The 17,665-nt window shown below is 41.4% G+C and overlaps 1 protein-coding gene across 3 annotated transcripts in view; it reads right to left on the bottom strand.

Annotated features, from left to right (window-relative positions):
• The window catches only part of RICTOR (RPTOR independent companion of MTOR complex 2), a 62,709-nt gene extending 48,694 nt beyond the window's left edge, over nt 1-14,015 (bottom strand). For all 3 annotated transcript variants that reach the window (XM_080972230.1, XM_080972229.1, XM_080972228.1), the window contains exons 1-4: nt 13,907-14,015; nt 13,652-13,699; nt 3,959-4,056; nt 24-88 (exon numbers count right to left, since the gene is read on the bottom strand). In XM_080972230.1, coding sequence (XP_080828356.1) covers nt 24-88; nt 3,959-4,056; nt 13,652-13,699; nt 13,907-13,955 — 260 coding nt within the window. In that variant the 5' untranslated portion in view covers nt 13,956-14,015. The remainder of the gene's footprint in view (nt 1-23; nt 89-3,958; nt 4,057-13,651; nt 13,700-13,906) is intronic.
• Nucleotides 14,016-17,665: the final 3,650 nt, after the last annotated feature.

The raw sequence follows: 17,665 nt of genomic DNA on the forward strand, positions 1-17,665 counted from the left end.
AAAAAAGAGAGAAAGAGACTTACCATATGATGATGTTTTCATAAGTAAAACCTAGCTTTTCTTCAGTATGACCAGCATTACAAAGAAGCTGCAAGTAAAAAATGTGTATGTCAACTGGCCGGGTAAGGAGTTTTGTAACAAGTCAAACACACTCAAACACACTCAGGAGTGCTCTGATGGTGTTTCCTGCTTGGCAGGGGGTTGGACTCGATGGCCCTTGTGGTCTCTTCCAACTCTATGATTCTATGATTCACTTTTCTCCACAGCTACTCAAAACTCTCCCTGGCTTTCTGGTCTTATAACCAAACTAAGCAATTATTTTCAAGGTATTGCTGAAAGAGAAAGATGTGTTAAGATCTTATTGCATTTTAGCAAACCTTTATTTTTTTTAAAAAAATAAGTACTTTAAATAAAACATGCTGATAATTCAAATGACTGAAATTAGTTTCATGACAATAGTTTCACATCTTTGTCCAATCTATTTCTGCGGCACTATTCATTTTGAAGTGCATGGAGCCAACCTCTGCCACTCTCGACATTTGCAAAAGTGCAAATTCACTGCTGCCGCGTTAGTTTATACATCTATAAATACAGGCTGCCAAGAGGATAAAGATTGCTTTATATGATTCAGCTGTTAAAAACACAGATAAGGAGGTCACCTTCCAACAGAAAGGTTTCCAGGTAAGTGGCAGAATATCTTAAAGGGATAGAAACTAGAAAAGTGAAATTCAAGTGAAAAGCGTTTTTTCAGCTCTGCAAAAAAACGGGTTGGGTTATACACCACTAAACAAACTTTAACTTGCAAGTACTCTTTAAGAAAACATTTTTTCATGGGGGGCCGGAATGTGTCATCCTACTATAAACACTTGGAAAAGGGCATTATCACAGTTCAATGACACATTCCTGCCAGGGAAATGCACTCATTGAAGGTGAGGCATCTGGCAAGGGGATGGGGGCATAAGACAGAGGAGAATCCCATGGGTTAAACAGAGGCCAGGAATGCCACCTTCCACCCCCAGGCACGAAGTTACCCATCTCTATAGTTTACAACCAGTAAATAACCAAAAAGGCAGTACGGTATCTTAAAAACCTATATGGTGAACTCACTGTTACTTATTGACAATGCTTAGCATGTACAACACATTCTGAGTAGTTGTTGGAAATACCAAAAACATTACTTTTAGTGTAGAGATTTTTTTTTCTTTTCTATTTTCTTACATTTATATACCACCTTTATATTCCAGTGAGCTCAAGGTAGTGCATATGGTTCTCCCTCTCCCCATTTCATTCTCACAACAACCCTAGGAGGTAGATGAGGCTAAGAGATGGTGACTCGCCCAAGGTCACCCAGTGAGCTTCAGGGCTGAGTGGGGATTCGAACTCCCAAGTGCCAGTCCAACACTCTACCATTTCGCTACACTAATATTGAAGCTACATATTTTAAGTGTGAAAGCTTCCAGGATAGCACCTAGCCATGGTTCAAGCTACAGGGCTGAGTCATCGCATAAACAGTGGCTTACAGTTAGAACTATCAGGCGTTACTGCTGCTGCCACAGTGAAAGAAAAAGGAGAAAAGTTATCATTCCTTCCAACTGCACAGTTCCTGATCCCCTGCCAAACAGCAGAATAGCAAAACAGGGCCACCCACAGACAAGGTAACAGGTTTCTTAAAGGACTCAGCATGTGCACAGATTATTATTATTTTTTTGCAAATAAAAAACTAAAACACAGCCACAAAGAAACTGAAAAAACCTTCCTGATGAAGGTGGTTTGTTGTGGTTTTCTTTTTCTGACAACAGGCATTTTGGGGGGGAAAAATCCCTCTGCTTTTAATGTAAATTGCCTGGCCATCCATAAATAGAATACAATAAAGAATAAGGAATTAATGTATCCCCACCAGCACAAAGGTACACGAAATGACTCCCCCAAACTGCATGAGGAATTAGGGAAGCTCCCCATCTCCTCATGACACTTCACAGCATGGAAATGACCTCCAGCTTTCTGCTATTACATCCATTTCCCCCCTCAAACACTTTTTTTTTTTAAGAACTCAACTGCTTGCTAGGTATGTTGTCAAAATGAGCTAAAGCAATTCTACAAATATTATTTAAGTTCTGTTGGTCAGCAGTCAGCTATGCCTGTTACTTGATCCAGTGAAATCATGACAAGTGAGAGACACAAGTGTGTGACACTCACATGGTTTAGCGATCATATCACTAGTTCCCTCTGTCTTTCCCCTAAATAGAAGATTTAGTTATTGGGATATATGTCAAACCACTGCATCACACAGAAACTCTAAAAAGCTAGTGGCCTGCATTCAGTGAAAGTGTCTGAGGAGATTACTGTTTAAAAGGATAAAACTTCAAACTTTTCCCTTTCCACTATTTAAATGTAATTTCCAAAAATGCAGCTAGTACAATTACACTTGAGTGCCAAACTTCAATATTTCTGGTCTTAATGTGGTGCACATTCTTTATTTAATTCCATTTATGAATCTCTTCCCATGAAACATCTCAAAGCTTTAACAAGGCATATACAATACAGTCGTACCTTGGAAGTCAAATGGAATCCATTCTGGACGTCCATTTGACTTCCAAAACGTTCGGAAACCAAACCATGGCTTCTGATTGGCTGTAGGAAGCAGCGCACGGAAACGCTGTTTACCTTCCCACTAGAGCAGTACCTATTTATCTACTTGCACTTTGACGTGCTTTCGAACTGCTAGGTTTGCAGGAGCAGGGACCGAGCAACGGGAGCTCACCCCGTCACGGGGATTCGAACCGCCGACCTTCTGATCAGCAAGTCCTAGGCTCTGTGGTTTAACCCACAGCGACACCCGCGTCCCGACTATATATATATATATGTGCAACTCAGATTCAGTGCAGGTACAGACTAGAATTAAAATGTCCACTTAAAAGGTTTGATGGAAAAGAAAGGACTTTGACAGGTATCAAAAAGGCAATAGAGACTGTACTCATTTGATATGTAATGGGAGGGAGTTCCAAAGGGTAGATGCCACCATGCTAAAGGCCCCATTCTGCCACTGTTACATGTGCCACATAATACTCATTAAGAAATTGATCTTTCAGTGCGGCAGCACTTACACTCTGAAACGCCCTGGCTACGGACATCAGGCAAGTACCTTCACTGTACAGTTTTCTAAAAACATTTTTGCTTAGGCAAACCTACCCAGACATGTAGAAGAATGTTTATGTATGTTTTAATCTTTTTTTAGCTTATTGCTGATTTTATTTTCTGAATGTTTTAAATAATTGTTTTTACTGCTACTTTTATTGTTTTATTCTCTTTGTAAAAAAACAAAACAAACCTCAAAGCAGTTTACAACCAATGAAATAAAATAAATAGATCTCAATGGCAGTTCATTTATACAATCTCTCTATCTAAAATAGTATTCCTAAGATCATGTACTTCTGATGTACTGTACATATCTTTCAATACACTTTTCTTTTGGTTCTTTTGTTACACGTCTTACATATCCCTATTTCCATCTATATCGAAAATGACAAATATTTTTTCTGTCAAAGATAGTTCAACCATTTCTTTCACTGCATAGAATTCTACTCAACTAAATTATAATCAGAGCAGACCTACTGAAATTTAAAAAGATAGTTCCATGACTTTCAATGGACCTTGTCAGAGTAAAATGTAGCTGAATACCACCCACTGCATTAAAATTCTGGCTCAAGTTCCTGTAGCACAAAGCTTGTGATGACCAAGTAAGTAATATTCAGCAAAACATTAATGAACGGATACAGTGATTTTTAATCACTTTCCCTTCATCACTTTTATCATCCCATCACTACATCATTCACTCACAAGTTTTCCATACCATGATTATTTTTTATTTGCCAACTGAATCAATTGATTTGGCATGATGCAAAAAAACCAAAACCAAAAACACACACAAAAATGCTTTAACTATTATAAAAATTCTTACCTTAGTAAAGTTATTCAAGTGGCCTAGCTTTCTCATATTTGAAACCCCTTGCAATTTGGCCACATTTTGGAGAATCTCTCTCAGGTTATCAGAAGGGTCTACAAGAGAGAAAAAAGTATCGGTAGGCACAGATTAGAGAAGCAACAACTATACTACCTATCCTGTCTTTCTTTAATCAATTTCTGCTTCTAAGGAAGTTGTAAACATTTTGATAGCAGCAGGCTAATAGTTTAAAGACCAGGAGGGAAGCGAAGGCTAATTGAGATTTCTCTCTCAAAAAATACAGGTCTTTGTTGGGCCTGGCCCAAATGAGGACATACCCAAACCTAATTTGCAGAAAGTGTCTGGATCATACCCAAAGGGTGAATTCCAGCTAGAGCTCTCCAAAGCTGGAAGACCCACCATTTGGGCATTTACTAGCAATGTAATTGTAAGTAACAAACATGGACTACCCAATATGTTAAACAGGCTTCACTATTGAAAGTGTCAAATGAAGCTTTTTTCCATTTGGTTGAAAATTTCATGAAGCAGCCTAACTAAGGTTCTGCTGAAGATTATACCTACTTAGTGAAGAATGCTGGGGTCTATTTTCTAACATATCTCAACATGCACCTTTGTGAATGTTTGGCGCCAGTTTTGGATTAGGGAGTTTATCCAACTTTAGGGGAGCTATTCTTTGTTTTATGAGTTTACACAGTGTTTTTTGCGTGAAAGGGGTCAATTACTATGAAGCAGCAGGTATTTTAGTGGAAGTATTCAGGGTGATATCCAACCTTTGTCATACTCAGCTCAGACTCATTAAAATCAATGGACTTGTGTCAACTGGTTTTAGTAGTTCTGCTATGAATATGCCTAAAGTTGGATATCACCTTCAGGAAGTGATGTAGCAAAAGCCATCAAATGCCACTACTGTAGTTGAAATTTCTTCAACAGCATACCAGAATACGGTCGTGGAGGAAATCATACTGTGGAGAAGGAATAGATTGTCACATATCCCATTTGAGAAGCTCAGGATTACCAGGGGGGACCATTCTAGAGAACATTTCATCCCGTTTCAAGATCAAGTAGTACAAACCACAAGCACAAGATTAAAGAGAATAGTGTTGGCATATAAGTACCACTAACAGTTTGTTATAACCTTTAATTTCAAGGGCATATAATAGATGGGAACAAACTGCTTCCCTATAATTTAGCATCACTGAAAATGTAATTTGACTGATTCCTATTCCTTTGTTTTGCGCTTTCAGCATAATATTGGTGACAGCTACCCTAGCTTTCAAAGCTTTGAGCTGTACAAGTGATTTTGTATTGCATCTCAAGTACCAAATCATAGTGTCTCAAAGATTTCTCTAGAATGTTTGATTTCATGAATTAAAAAAACAAGATACTTCCTCAATAAGGTTCCTGAAAAGAAAAGAAAAAACATTCTAACGTGGTCAAATGAGAATGTCAAGCAAAAACTAAGGATGTTCTCCTTCTCTGGGTAAGTAATAAACACTCTTGACACAAAAATCACTGGGGGGAAACCTTTCAAAGTGTATGTGGCATGTTATGGTGAGGTCTGGCATACCTCAGTAATGAAGTCTGCCCCCCACAGCTTTTGCGGAAAAAGGAAAAAAAAAAAGAAAAACCAATCACAGCAAATTCATATCCCCCCATGAGCACATCCTAGAGAAAAACAAATTCCAGCTTGCATGTAAAAGCAAAGCGTTATTTTCCAATTCTAACCTGAAGAGATGGGGCAAATCAAATTCATACGAGAATGTTAATGCTTGTACGTTACTCCCTTTCATTATCAAAGGCTCATAACTAGAAAGGACAGAGCACATACTTTCCACACAGAAGGCCCCAAGACTGTTATTTCCAGTCAAAAGGGTCAAGCATATGGAAAGACTTTATCCGAAGACCCTGGAGAACCACTTGCCAAGGAGAACTGTTGTGGCATCTGAGAGCTGATGGGCAGGTAATATGGCTATTTATCACTTCTTTAGGAATAATCATTAGCTGATGGGACTTGGAGTCCAAAAAACTCAGAAGGTCCCTACCACTGCCCTAAACCACAGTTAAGTGTAGACTAACCACAGTTTTTCAGGTAGCAATTATGTCCTAAACAGCAGTTAGTTGAAAAAGGAAGTGAAAACTACTAATCTCCTCCTCATGATTGCAGCAGGATGGAGAGTGGAGCTCTTAAGCCTGAGGTCAGGGAAGATGGGAGTTGTAGTCCAACAACATCTGGGGACTCAAGGTTGAGAAAGGCTGTTCCAATGATATCCTCTATACACATTTTTTTAAATAACCAAGGCACTATACATGCTTTTCAGTTACATTTTGCAATAAGCACAGAACTTGTGGTTCTTGAAGCCATTTTCTCATAAACTAGAACTATTAAAGATATTAAATACAAATAAAAGAGCTTTCCCATGCAGAATAAACTTTTTTATTTTGCTGCAGTAGTACAACCTCCCCAGATTCCTATCAAACACTATTGCTATTTTCCCATCCCACCATGCCCTCTTCTTCTTTCATTAATAAATTCCAATTATAGGTTGCTACTCTCTTGTATTCCAACATCTTCCAGACAGTGGTATAGTGCAAGTGTGTAACATGTATCAATATGTATATGAGGATGCATACAGAAGAGAAAGAATGCATATATTTGATTTTTAAAGCCTGTTATGAAATGGACCTGGATTCCTGGTTTCAGTTTGTGCTGAGCCAGGACTGGCCACTTCAACACACTTATGTGAGCAAATACTCCTGTGATTAATCATGGTCTACAGCTGTAAACTGCTATTCACTCTTCCTTGTAATTCACATCCTGCTTTTTAAAATATATAATCTATTTCAGATTGCAAAGAATCCTGAAACACGCACTGGTTGTATTTCAAAAGTTACACAAAAAAGAATGCAGTTATATTTTCAAAATTTTCTCCACAAGGTCTGAAAATCCAGAATCTTTCAACAGCAACCAAAGTAAGAGTTACACAGTATTAAATATTTGTATGCCTGCTTAATCTCATTATCAGTCCTGCTATGCCACAAAAGTTACACAACTTAGAAGAAAACCAGAACAGACCATTTATACTGTGTGAAAGCATTAAAGGTTGAGAGGTGGTGAGAAAAGGAGCTTGAAAAATATTTGGTATTGAGCAAAACCACTACTGTATCAATTAGGGAAACCACCAATTGAATTTTAAATAAGCTTTCAAGTTAAATATGCCTAAATTTTAAAGAAAGGTGAAGCTTTATAAAATCGAGTTGGGAGTCAGAGTAGCACTTATCTGCAAACTCCTTCTGGTGGTATTCAAAATTACTTGGACATTTATGCTGAAATTCATATAAGTAGCACGTCTCTAGTAATTAACAATGGATGTTTATAAATAATAAGTCTATACAGTGGTACCTCGGGTTAAGTACTTAATTCATTCTGGAGGTCCATTCTTAACCTGAAAGTGTTCTTAACCTGAAGCACCACTTTAGCTAATGGGGCCTCCTGCTGTCGCTGCGGCACCGGAGCCCAATTTCTGTTCTTATCCTGAAGCAAAGTTCTTAACCTGAAGCACTATTTCTGGGTTTGCAGAGTATGTAACCTGAAGCATATGTAACCTGAAGCGTATGTAACCCAAGGTACCACTGTATTCCATTTATTATTTTACATCATTAATTTGGTTAAGTATGGAATTCAAGCTTCTAACATCTAAGAGAAAGAGCAGCGGGTCTTGGAGATGCTAACCAATTGCTAGGGGGCTGTAGACTCCTTTCAAACTTCTCAAACTACTCTGCTGTGTATACTGAGGGCATGTGAAGAGAATTGGTGTTGCCTCTTCCAACAGACAACTCCCTCACAAAATAGGCAATTGCACACTTACCAGCTTAGCTATTAAGTGTTGTAACCCAATGGCGTAGATATTTATGGCATGCAATGGAGCCAAAAGTTCTAAGCCAGACATGGAGAACCATTTTCAGCCCTTCTGGGCAGTCTTTCAGATACTTGAGTCTAAATAGCTTAGGTCTTTAAACACTAATGTGAGCATCATGAATTGGGCCCAGAAACAAGTTGGCAACCAGTGCAGGTATTTTAAAACGGAGGTTATATGAATTCAAAATAGAACCCTGGCCAGTAATCTGGCTGCTGAACTTTGGACCAGTTGACGTTTCCCAATAGTCCTCAAGGGTAGTCCCATGTAGATCACATGGCAATAGACCAGTCTGGAAGTTACCAGAATGTGGAATACAATGGCCAAGGCATCTCTCTCCAAAATAAGCCACAGCTGGCGAACCAGCCAAAGCTGGAAATAAACACTGCTAGCTACCAAGCCTCCTTGAGCCTCCAGTGACAGCTTTGGATCCAAGAAAACCCTAAAACTACAGACCTGCTCCTTCCTCCCAGTGCAAACACAGCCAGAACACGATGTCTTCCCACTTCCTAGACTCAATAACTCAGAACACATCTCAGGATTCAGCTTCAATTTACTGGCCCACATCCAACTCATGTGTCTGTGTGTGTGCATGCACACATGTTTGTATTCCATTGTAACACATTATATTCAAAGATTACTCTTTGAGCAGAGTAGTCAACTTGGAATAGAACTTTGGTTCAAATATCAAATCAGACATAATATTACCTTTTACCCACCTAGCTTACCTCAGAGGACTGTTGTACAGATGAAATTAGACTACCCCAATGAGCTTTTTGTAGAAAGGACTGTCTACAAATATGAAGATTATTTTCTTTGGTAGCATTTAAATTCTCTGCCCTCAACAAGAGTAATCTTCATATCAGTGTTAAAAAATGTGAACTGTATAATGGAAAACACTTATTTTCAAATGCTGGCCAAAGACCCAGCAAAGCTGACATGTTGTTTGCTTCAGGTGAAAGGAGAAAATATGTCTTCTCTAATAAAGAATTTGAGAACCAATGCTACTAAATATGAAACTGAGATCAATAACACTTGAAATAGTCTCAGATATTCAAAATTATATCACTATAGTCATCAGTTCACATATTCTGGCTTGCTGAGAACATTCTCCAGGTTTCCCAACATGCACACAGGATTCCAGACTGTAGCAGAGCACGTAAAGTAAGATACACATCCCTATTCATCCCAGTTTTCTGTGAGGCACAAAGAACTGGAAGGAAGAGAGATATTTCAGTCTGTTGTCAGAAAGAGATTCCAGGACTCTGAAGGCAACCACATGTGTAGAATCTTTCCCACAGTTCCTTTGGATTTTTGTTTCTAACAGGATATTTCACAACATAAAACAATAGTTCATTTGCAACATAGCATACTCTTAATGTAATCCATCATGAAAGTTCTGAACTTTGAGAGGCTTAAGAGGCATTCAACACACACTGCAACTAACAGGATTTTAACCTATGATGCCAGACTGTATATATTCATGATTATATTTGGACAAGGTACCTACTAATGTTCTGATGTGACAGATATCCAAGTAATCAAATTTATATACACAAATTGTGAAATCCTACATATTTCAGTATCAATCATCCATGTTCACATCAAGGATGTTGCTTGATAAATTCAACAAAACAAAAATATGATCTAGTGTTAACCATAAACCAAGCTAAACCAATCCAAGACGTTAAATTAAAAAGTATACAATAACATGTGATTTAATAAACTAAATTAATGGTGGGGGACCTGTGGCACTCCATATCTGTAACCATCCTTAACAGCTGGCCATGCGGGCTGGAGCTGATGAGAGTTGGAGTCCAACAACATCTCAAGGGCCACAGATTTCCTACTTCTGAAATAAGTATCCATACCTAATCAAAATGTTTGGGTTCTATAATATCCTGCATATAGATATTTATTTTTAAATTGTACAATTTCCCACTAATAACATTTTGAGGTTGAAATGTGTTGAAACCTTTGGTATCTCTTTATTACCAGGTTCATCTATATTATTTATCATCTGTTGTATACAAATAGGTATTTTGGTTCAGTATGTTTGTCTAATTAAAAAAAACATGTTATTTCAGCATTGATACAATTATCAATTTATACTGTGATGTTTTGCGCTTAAGAGCAGGGATCCTCAATTCTTCTAAAAACTGTTTAAGCTTTTGGGATGTTGAATAAAAATGGGCAGTTTGGAGCTTGCTTACACATTCAGTATTCAGAGGTGGTTATCCCAAACTTTCACTCTTGTCACTTTCAGCTCCTTTCCCCTTGACCAGGCATAGGCAAACTCGGCCCTCCAGTTGTTTTGGGACTACAATTCCCATCATCCCTGATCACTGGTCCTGTTAGCTAGGGATGATGGGAGTTGCAGTCCCAAAACTGTTGGAGGGCCGAGTTTGCCTATGCCTGCCCTTGACTATTTCTCAGTCATTCAAAAGTTATTGTGTTTCTTTCAAGCAGGGCTGGAAAACGTTTGATCCACCAAGACAATTGTAGCCCACCAGTCAGGCAGTCAGCTGACCAGGGGCTCAATAAACACTGATTGCTTGGGGACTTGGGAGACCACACTGCATTGGTCATGACTTGCATTCAGCTATGTGCGTCAAAGTTATGCAGGAAATTGGAGATGACTTTTCACATGGCATGCAATAGTAGAAAGAAAATGTGCGAGGAACTCGCATCCTCTTTCCTGTTTTGGAGTCTCATCTAAAGAAGTTACTGAAAGGGGAGCCCATCCATGACTCCAGAATAAAGATGTTTATTCTCCTTTTGAGCAACAAAACCATAGAAGCATAGCAAAACGCACAAGTCACTTGCGGATGCGCTACACCATTTCCACAGCGTGAGTGTCGTGAGTGTCGTAACTCAGTTCTATCCATCTACGAGAGCTACAAGTTGGCTATTGTTTACATGGATTACTTATCCAGAGATTAAGGAGAAGAGACAAGCCGAAAGCTTTTCATCCTGCCACGTGCCACTGAATCATTTTTAGCTTACTTCAACCTCTCATTCACCTCTTGAAAGTAAAAACAGATCAGAGGTTGGGAATGAGTATAGGGGCTGGTATCCAAGGATCACTGAGCTGACTGTATAAACACAGGCAGAGTTCACTTTCAAATATCAAGGGACAACATTAATGCTAACTAGCCATAGGTTGGCTTTAGAAATGGTATGGCATCACAGGATCCTTAATAAATTCATCTATTTCCCAGGGGATGCATATTCAGGTTAATCTTCTCAAATGAATTTGAAGAAATAGACAAGATAATAGAAATTTGTGAATTTCTACAGTTCTCTATCACATATAGTTAAACTGATGTACCTATCTGTTTGTGGCAAGAGGAGATCTAACATAATATGGGAGCAAGCAGGCCTGCATGGGCATAAGCAAAACAAAAAGCCATTGATAAAAAAGGAATTCTTAGTGTCCCCGGAACTGGCAACTACAACATGCCGATGCCATGGGCTGAATTTCCTAATGCAACAAACCAAAATAACACAAAAACAATATTGAAGTGAAAGCTCAAAGACTGCCTTAGATGCTACTTGCATCTTAGGACCTTCATAAATAAATATGTAAATATGCATTTTCCCAGTAATGTAGAAAATGGGCACATAGTAACCAGCATAGCACAAAACAGGGTGTGTTTTTTTTAAAAATAAGCTTATTGGGCAAACACCAAACTGCAATGTAAGAACAAGCTTTTTAAAAACAATCTTCTTTTGAATTTCAACACTGAATTTTAACTCTTACAATTCTTCAACACCTATTTTCCAATTCACTGTAGTGCTAATTCAGATATTACCACAGCAGTACTGTACTCCGGTCTCACACCACTCTAGTTACGTTCAGATAGAGAAAACACATGAATCAAATGAATAGTGTGGTATCTTCCTACTGGGGGACTTCTGGGCTCCAGTGGGCCTTGAATATAAAACTGAAACATTATAGATTTCAAAATGTGCTTTCATCCTGATGTTTACCACACACTATTTTGTCAGTTATTTCAATGCTACCTTATTTTCATGTGGAAAAGCACCAACTACATACTTCTATAAGTACCATACTCAGTCTACTTATATATGGTGTCATTACTACAAAGTTTCTATTTTGCAGTACAAATTATCTGGAATCCATAACATGCAGCACTCTTAATCCTTTCGAATATATCTACTCACTGTTTCATCAAAAACATAAACTTAATATTTTAACAGATTTTTGTTAAAATGCAGTTTGTTGGTAATTGTTTTCTCTTTTCACAGTGCACTAACAGTTAATATACGCAGCATATTATGCTACACCTCTGTACAGTTTTATTCTGTATATGCCTGTAATTGAAGTAAAAAAAAAAACCCTATGGGAAATATACAAAGCATCCAAATTGTTTTTCAAAAATTTCACTGTGATAAGAATTCTAGCTGCCACCTTGTCTTAAGAGCTATATTCCAGTATAATAGAAGTCAGCTTGCCTATAGGGACAGGCAGTCATGAGTTCAGCCCTAAGTATCTACAAACCCTGGCTAGTGATGGACTATTTCCAAGCAGATCACTGACAACACAGAATCAATTTGCAAGCAGAGTGTAGGAGAGAACCGGATTTGGAAAGACCACTGGAGTTTACATACTGCTGGCTACATCAATGCCCAAGCTCTGAAAAGCTCAAATGCTGCTAACAGCCCCATCTGCAGCCAGCAGACGGGAAATAATGAACCTGCAGCACAGCAAGCTGTACAAAACAAGTCTAGGGGGTGGAGAGCAACATACCTGCCAATAATCCATCAGCTGCTTGTTGTTTTCCTGCTCCCCCTCTCCCCTTCCCCCATATGTCAGGAAACAGCTCACCAGAGTGAGACTTCGCCATCTCCCCTTGTGACTTAAGATTTCTCTTCTTCCCATAACACATTAAGGGCGGGATTCCAGTGCTTGCCAGGTGGGCCCTGTGGTTTTCCAAAGCCGACTACTTGCTTCTCACTATTTCCTCAAATTCTCTTTTCCACTCTCACGATTTGAACACAAAGTCAAATTATTTCTGCTAACAGAAACAGAACACCTCTCCTCCTCCTCCTCCTCCTCCTCCTGGCCAAAGTGATAAAAAACGAGGGTGAAAGTGAGAAACACAGGGACACAACGGGAGCTGCTTTCTCACAGTCACTCTCACCCTCTCTAGTTAGAAAGAGAAGTGCAGCACTTAAGCCTGCAATACACATTTTTTTAAAAAGGGAAAGTCCCATTTCAAGGAGGAAGAATCAGAGGATCATGGAAGGGACCCTGACAGTCTTCAAGGCCAACCTTGCATAAGATGCTCCACAACCGTGCTTCAGCTAGCAGCCTATCATCCTGTTTATTACTATTATCTTAAATGAAAACAAGATCTAATAATTTAGCCCTCGCAGCCCATGCTTGCCAGGAAGACCCACAGGGCAGAAGGGGGTTTCATTCCCAATCTAACACCCCCACCTGAGCTCCATGGGGCTTAATCCCCTAAATAAATGTGCATTGCCTTGGGCACGGGAGGAATGTTCGCATCCTGGAGCAAGTATTCTCCCGGCTCCCTCCTGCTGGGGGGAAGACATATCCCCCCTTATCTCAGGGGGCCCCCACCCTGATGTCAGGAAAGGGCTCCCCTCTCCCCCCCTGAGCCCCAGCCTCCATTCACTCCCATTCTGAAAACACCCCCCAGAATGTGGAGTTTGTGGGGGGCGGGATGGTGGGAGGCGCTCGCCACCAGGGTGCCCACCCCGCTTTCCCCCCCTCCCGCTCCATTACCTCGGCTGAGATCGAGGGGGACGTTTTCCTCGCCGCTGTCGTTCCGGCCTGGGCGGTGGGGAAGAGGGGGAGAAAAGAAAACGAGATTCGGTCATTGATGGGAGGAGGAGAGAAGAGGCTGAGCCCGGCGGCCGGAGGGAGCGGGATGCTGAGACCGGGGAGGGGGAGGCAGGAGCCGGGCACCGACCCACCCGCCCCGCCGCCCCCGCCGAAGCGCAGGCCGAGCCCCCCACCCCTCCGGGGGTTCCTCCTCACCTCGAATGCGGAGGTGCCTCAGCGAGCGGGCGCGGAGACTCACCGCCATGTTTACGGCCCCGCAGTCACAACACCGGAAACCTCGCCCGATCTCGCGAGAGAGCGGAGGAAGCCGCCTCGCTCGGCTTGCCTAGTTACTGCCCGCGCGCGGGAGGCCGGGCCTGGCCCTCACGAGTAGTCAGCAGCCGCGCGCTCTCGCTCGAGGAGCGGGCGCTGTGGGAAGGGAAGGGCGGGCGGCACACTCCCGGTGCCAGGCAGCCCGTGAGGCCGTTGTTGAGGCGGGGGTGGGCCGCGAGGGGGTGCCGCCGCCGCCTCTGTATTCTCTTCGGGGCAGGCGGCTGTGCCCCCTCGGCTTGCTCCTATTTGCTGCGAGATTCCGATTGATCCTGGCGCTTCCCCACCACAGACTCCCGTTTCCTTTGGGGAATGAGGCGCAGCGGAGACTGTGGTGTCTTTTGGATGCCTGGTTTATTTACACCAGGGTTTCCCAAAGTTGGGGCTCCGGCTTTTTTGGTGGGGACTACAATTCCCATCATTCCTGACGACTGCTTCTGCTGGCTAGGGATGATGGGAATTGTAGTCCCAAAACAGCTGGAGACCCAACTTTGGGAAACACTGATTTACACAACCCCAGGCTGCGATGGAAGGGTTCACATCATCAACGCAGAAGTGGCTTTTTCGCCCCTATAGCTGCAGTCTTGGATTCAAACAGAAATCAAACATTGCTCCCAAACTGTTGGTCTGACTTTTCCTACAGTTTGCTGCTTTCCTTCTAGGTCACATCACTGCAACATAACCTTGAACTCTGGCTTTGCAGGCCCTCCAGGTGTCCCTATTTTTTCCAGGGACAGTCCTGCATTTACTGAAGCTGTCCTGGTTTCTGATTTGATCCTGGAATATCCCACCTTTCCTTAGGATGCCCCTATTTTCATCAGATAAATATGGTAGGATGTCCCTATTTTCATCTCAGAAATGTTGTTGGGTATGACCTTACCCTTCTAACTACTAACCCCTTTTCTTTTTTCGCTTAATGACCCAGGCCATCACCCTGACATGGGAAGCTTGCCTGGCTTCTATTTTAACTTCTATTTTAACTTCTATTTTAACAATCACTAGTTCCAGAGGTTAGAAGGTTCTCACATACAGCCTACTTCCTCCCCCAACAAAACTCATATTAAATGTCTGCTCTTGTTAGTTGTTTATGAACTGCCCTCTAAACATGTCTAAACAGCACTTTATGTTTTTAACTGTAAGCCACCTTGAGTCCCTGTCAGGGGAAAGGGTGGGGTATAAATAAATAAATAATTTCTTGAGGCTATTTGTGGCTGTACGTTAAAATCAGCTTTATAAACGGTGCTGGAAAATGGTTTAAAAGCGATACACAATGAACCCCTAGGGCAGACCTGTTTGGTACAAAAATGAACTCCTAAAACCCACTCGAAAAAGCTCATCAAGACAAAAGGGAGGAAGAATGCCTTCCAGTTGTTTCAGGAAAGTACAGGTTGTGGGCATGTCGTATCCCCTACAAAGAATGCTCTTCCACCGTCCCACTGTACACTTGGCATCAAAAAACAGGCAGAGCCGCACATTTTTATCCAGGAACAAAAATGTTGGATTTAATACTATACTTCTGTTAAACATTGTTTTGCTTCTGCTAAGCCACCCAGGGAATATTTCTGGGCGGCTATGTCAAATTAAGGATTGACGCAAATAAATTTCACCATGGCAGAAATGATAAAAGGAAAACAACAGCTCTTTGCTGTGAAAGGCCTTTACAAAAAATATCCAAGTGGGTGTGGTGCCTCTAATGCCTTCCCTGTGTCGGTTTCTCAGTGGCTTTAGGGCAGTGTGGGGTATAGCCTGGGGAGAGCTCTGCGGGCCAGAAAGAGAAATGTCAAAGGCCACATTTTGCCCCTGGATTCCACATCCCTGCTGTAAACAGACGTTGGTGATTGGCTGCAGACAGTGACTTCATGGTGAGGGAATAACACTCCACTGCATCTCTGTATTTTGTGCTATTTATTTGAAGAGATGATTCCTAGAACAGGCTTGAAGATCTAAATGGCCACTGCCCAACATATATGCAGGAATGATATGCATATGACCCTCTCTCAGCCAAAGGATAAGTGAGTCAGAGGCGTAGGAAGGTCAGGTGGTACCCAGTGCAGAAAATTTCTTGTCAGCTATTTTTGTGGAGGAGGGTCAAGATATTAACTGATATGCATGAAATTTCATATGTATCTATATTATCCCTAGGTGCAGTAAGATAAGACCTTTGGAGCAGGCATTTTTAAAAAACGTTTCTTATGAACCACCCTAAAGGTAAAGATAAAGGGAGCCCTGACCGTTAAGTCCAGTCATGGACGACTCTGGGGTTGTGGTGATCATCTCGCTTTACTGGCCAAGGGAGCCAGCGTGTGTCCGCAGACAGCTTCTGGGTCATGTGACCAGCATAACAGCTGCTTCTGGTGAACCAGAGCAGCGCACGGAAATGCTGTTTACCTTCCCGCCGGAGCGGTACCTATTTATCTACTTACACTTTGACGTGCTTTCGAACTGCTAGGTTGGCAGGAGCTGGGACCGAACAACGGGAGCTCACCCCGTCATGGGAATTCGAACCGCCGACCTTCTGATCAGCAAGCCCTAGGCTCTGTGGTTTAGACCACAGTGCCACCCACGTCCCTATGAACCACCCTAGTAGGGCAGTAATTGTTCCTTGATAATTTGTCACCCCCCTCCATGATGGCACCTGGGTCCCCCCGCCCCCCCTTTCCTATGCCCCTGAAGTGAGTAGAGTTTTTTTAAAATCCCCCTGCGGGAGTATCCACACTGGTAGTCTCTGGCTTCTTTGAACGTGTTCTCAAGGCACCACAGTCTAAGGGGACATTCATAAAATATGGATTAAATACTGGATCCATGCCACCTGCAGGGGACCCATGACTAGGAGTGCAAGTAACAACCTACGCACAGCATTGCATCTTAAGTCATTATCATACATGACAAATGGTTAGTCTGCTTTTAAAAGCATTTTAAATTTACATTTTAAAGGCTGTGTGAAGTGTAATGCGCCCTATGTGCTGTGCAAATAGCATTTTAAAAACCCCAGATGAAATGCACTAAATTCAATTCACAACTTTTAACAAATAGTGTGTGCAGTTTCACACTTTATGGGGTGTGTGGTTTTACTCTGAAAAGTCACTGGTTTTTCTTTGAAAAAATGACTATCTGCTTCCTGTTGACACTCAGAATAATTGTGCCTGACTACAGTATTGAAACTGTTTTTCTACTTTCCAACACAGAGATTTAAGGCAGCTAAAATGCTTTTTTCTCACCCCAAGAGCTGGAAGATGTTGGAAAAATATATCTCTGCTTATTCCACTTTTGCCTCTAGTAAAAAGGTTCCAATGGTTTTAATATTGTTTCAGAAACCTGCAAAAATCTGTTTGGCCAGAGTGACACAGGTCCATACTGATGTTACTTAAAAGGGAGAATCCCCCACCCCTGTCCCACCTCCCATGGAAAAAGCCTAACGCCTAGTTGTGCTTTACCATTGTTTTGATAGCTGTATCTGTCAATGAATTGAACACTGAATGAAAACTCATATCTGTCCCATAGGTCAGATGTGTTGGCGGCCTTTTTCTTTCTTTAAACCACATGCAAGCTTAGCCAATTAAACATTTGCTTGTTGCATTTTGCAAAACTCAACAGGGGGTGGGGAGGAGACTTACCACTGTGGGCTTGCGATGTCACAAACCAAAC

The sequence above is a fragment of the Podarcis pityusensis genome, assembly GCF_964106645.2.
Source record: "Podarcis pityusensis genome assembly, chromosome: 11".
Lineage (NCBI taxonomy): Eukaryota > Metazoa > Chordata > Lepidosauria > Squamata > Lacertidae > Podarcis > Podarcis pityusensis.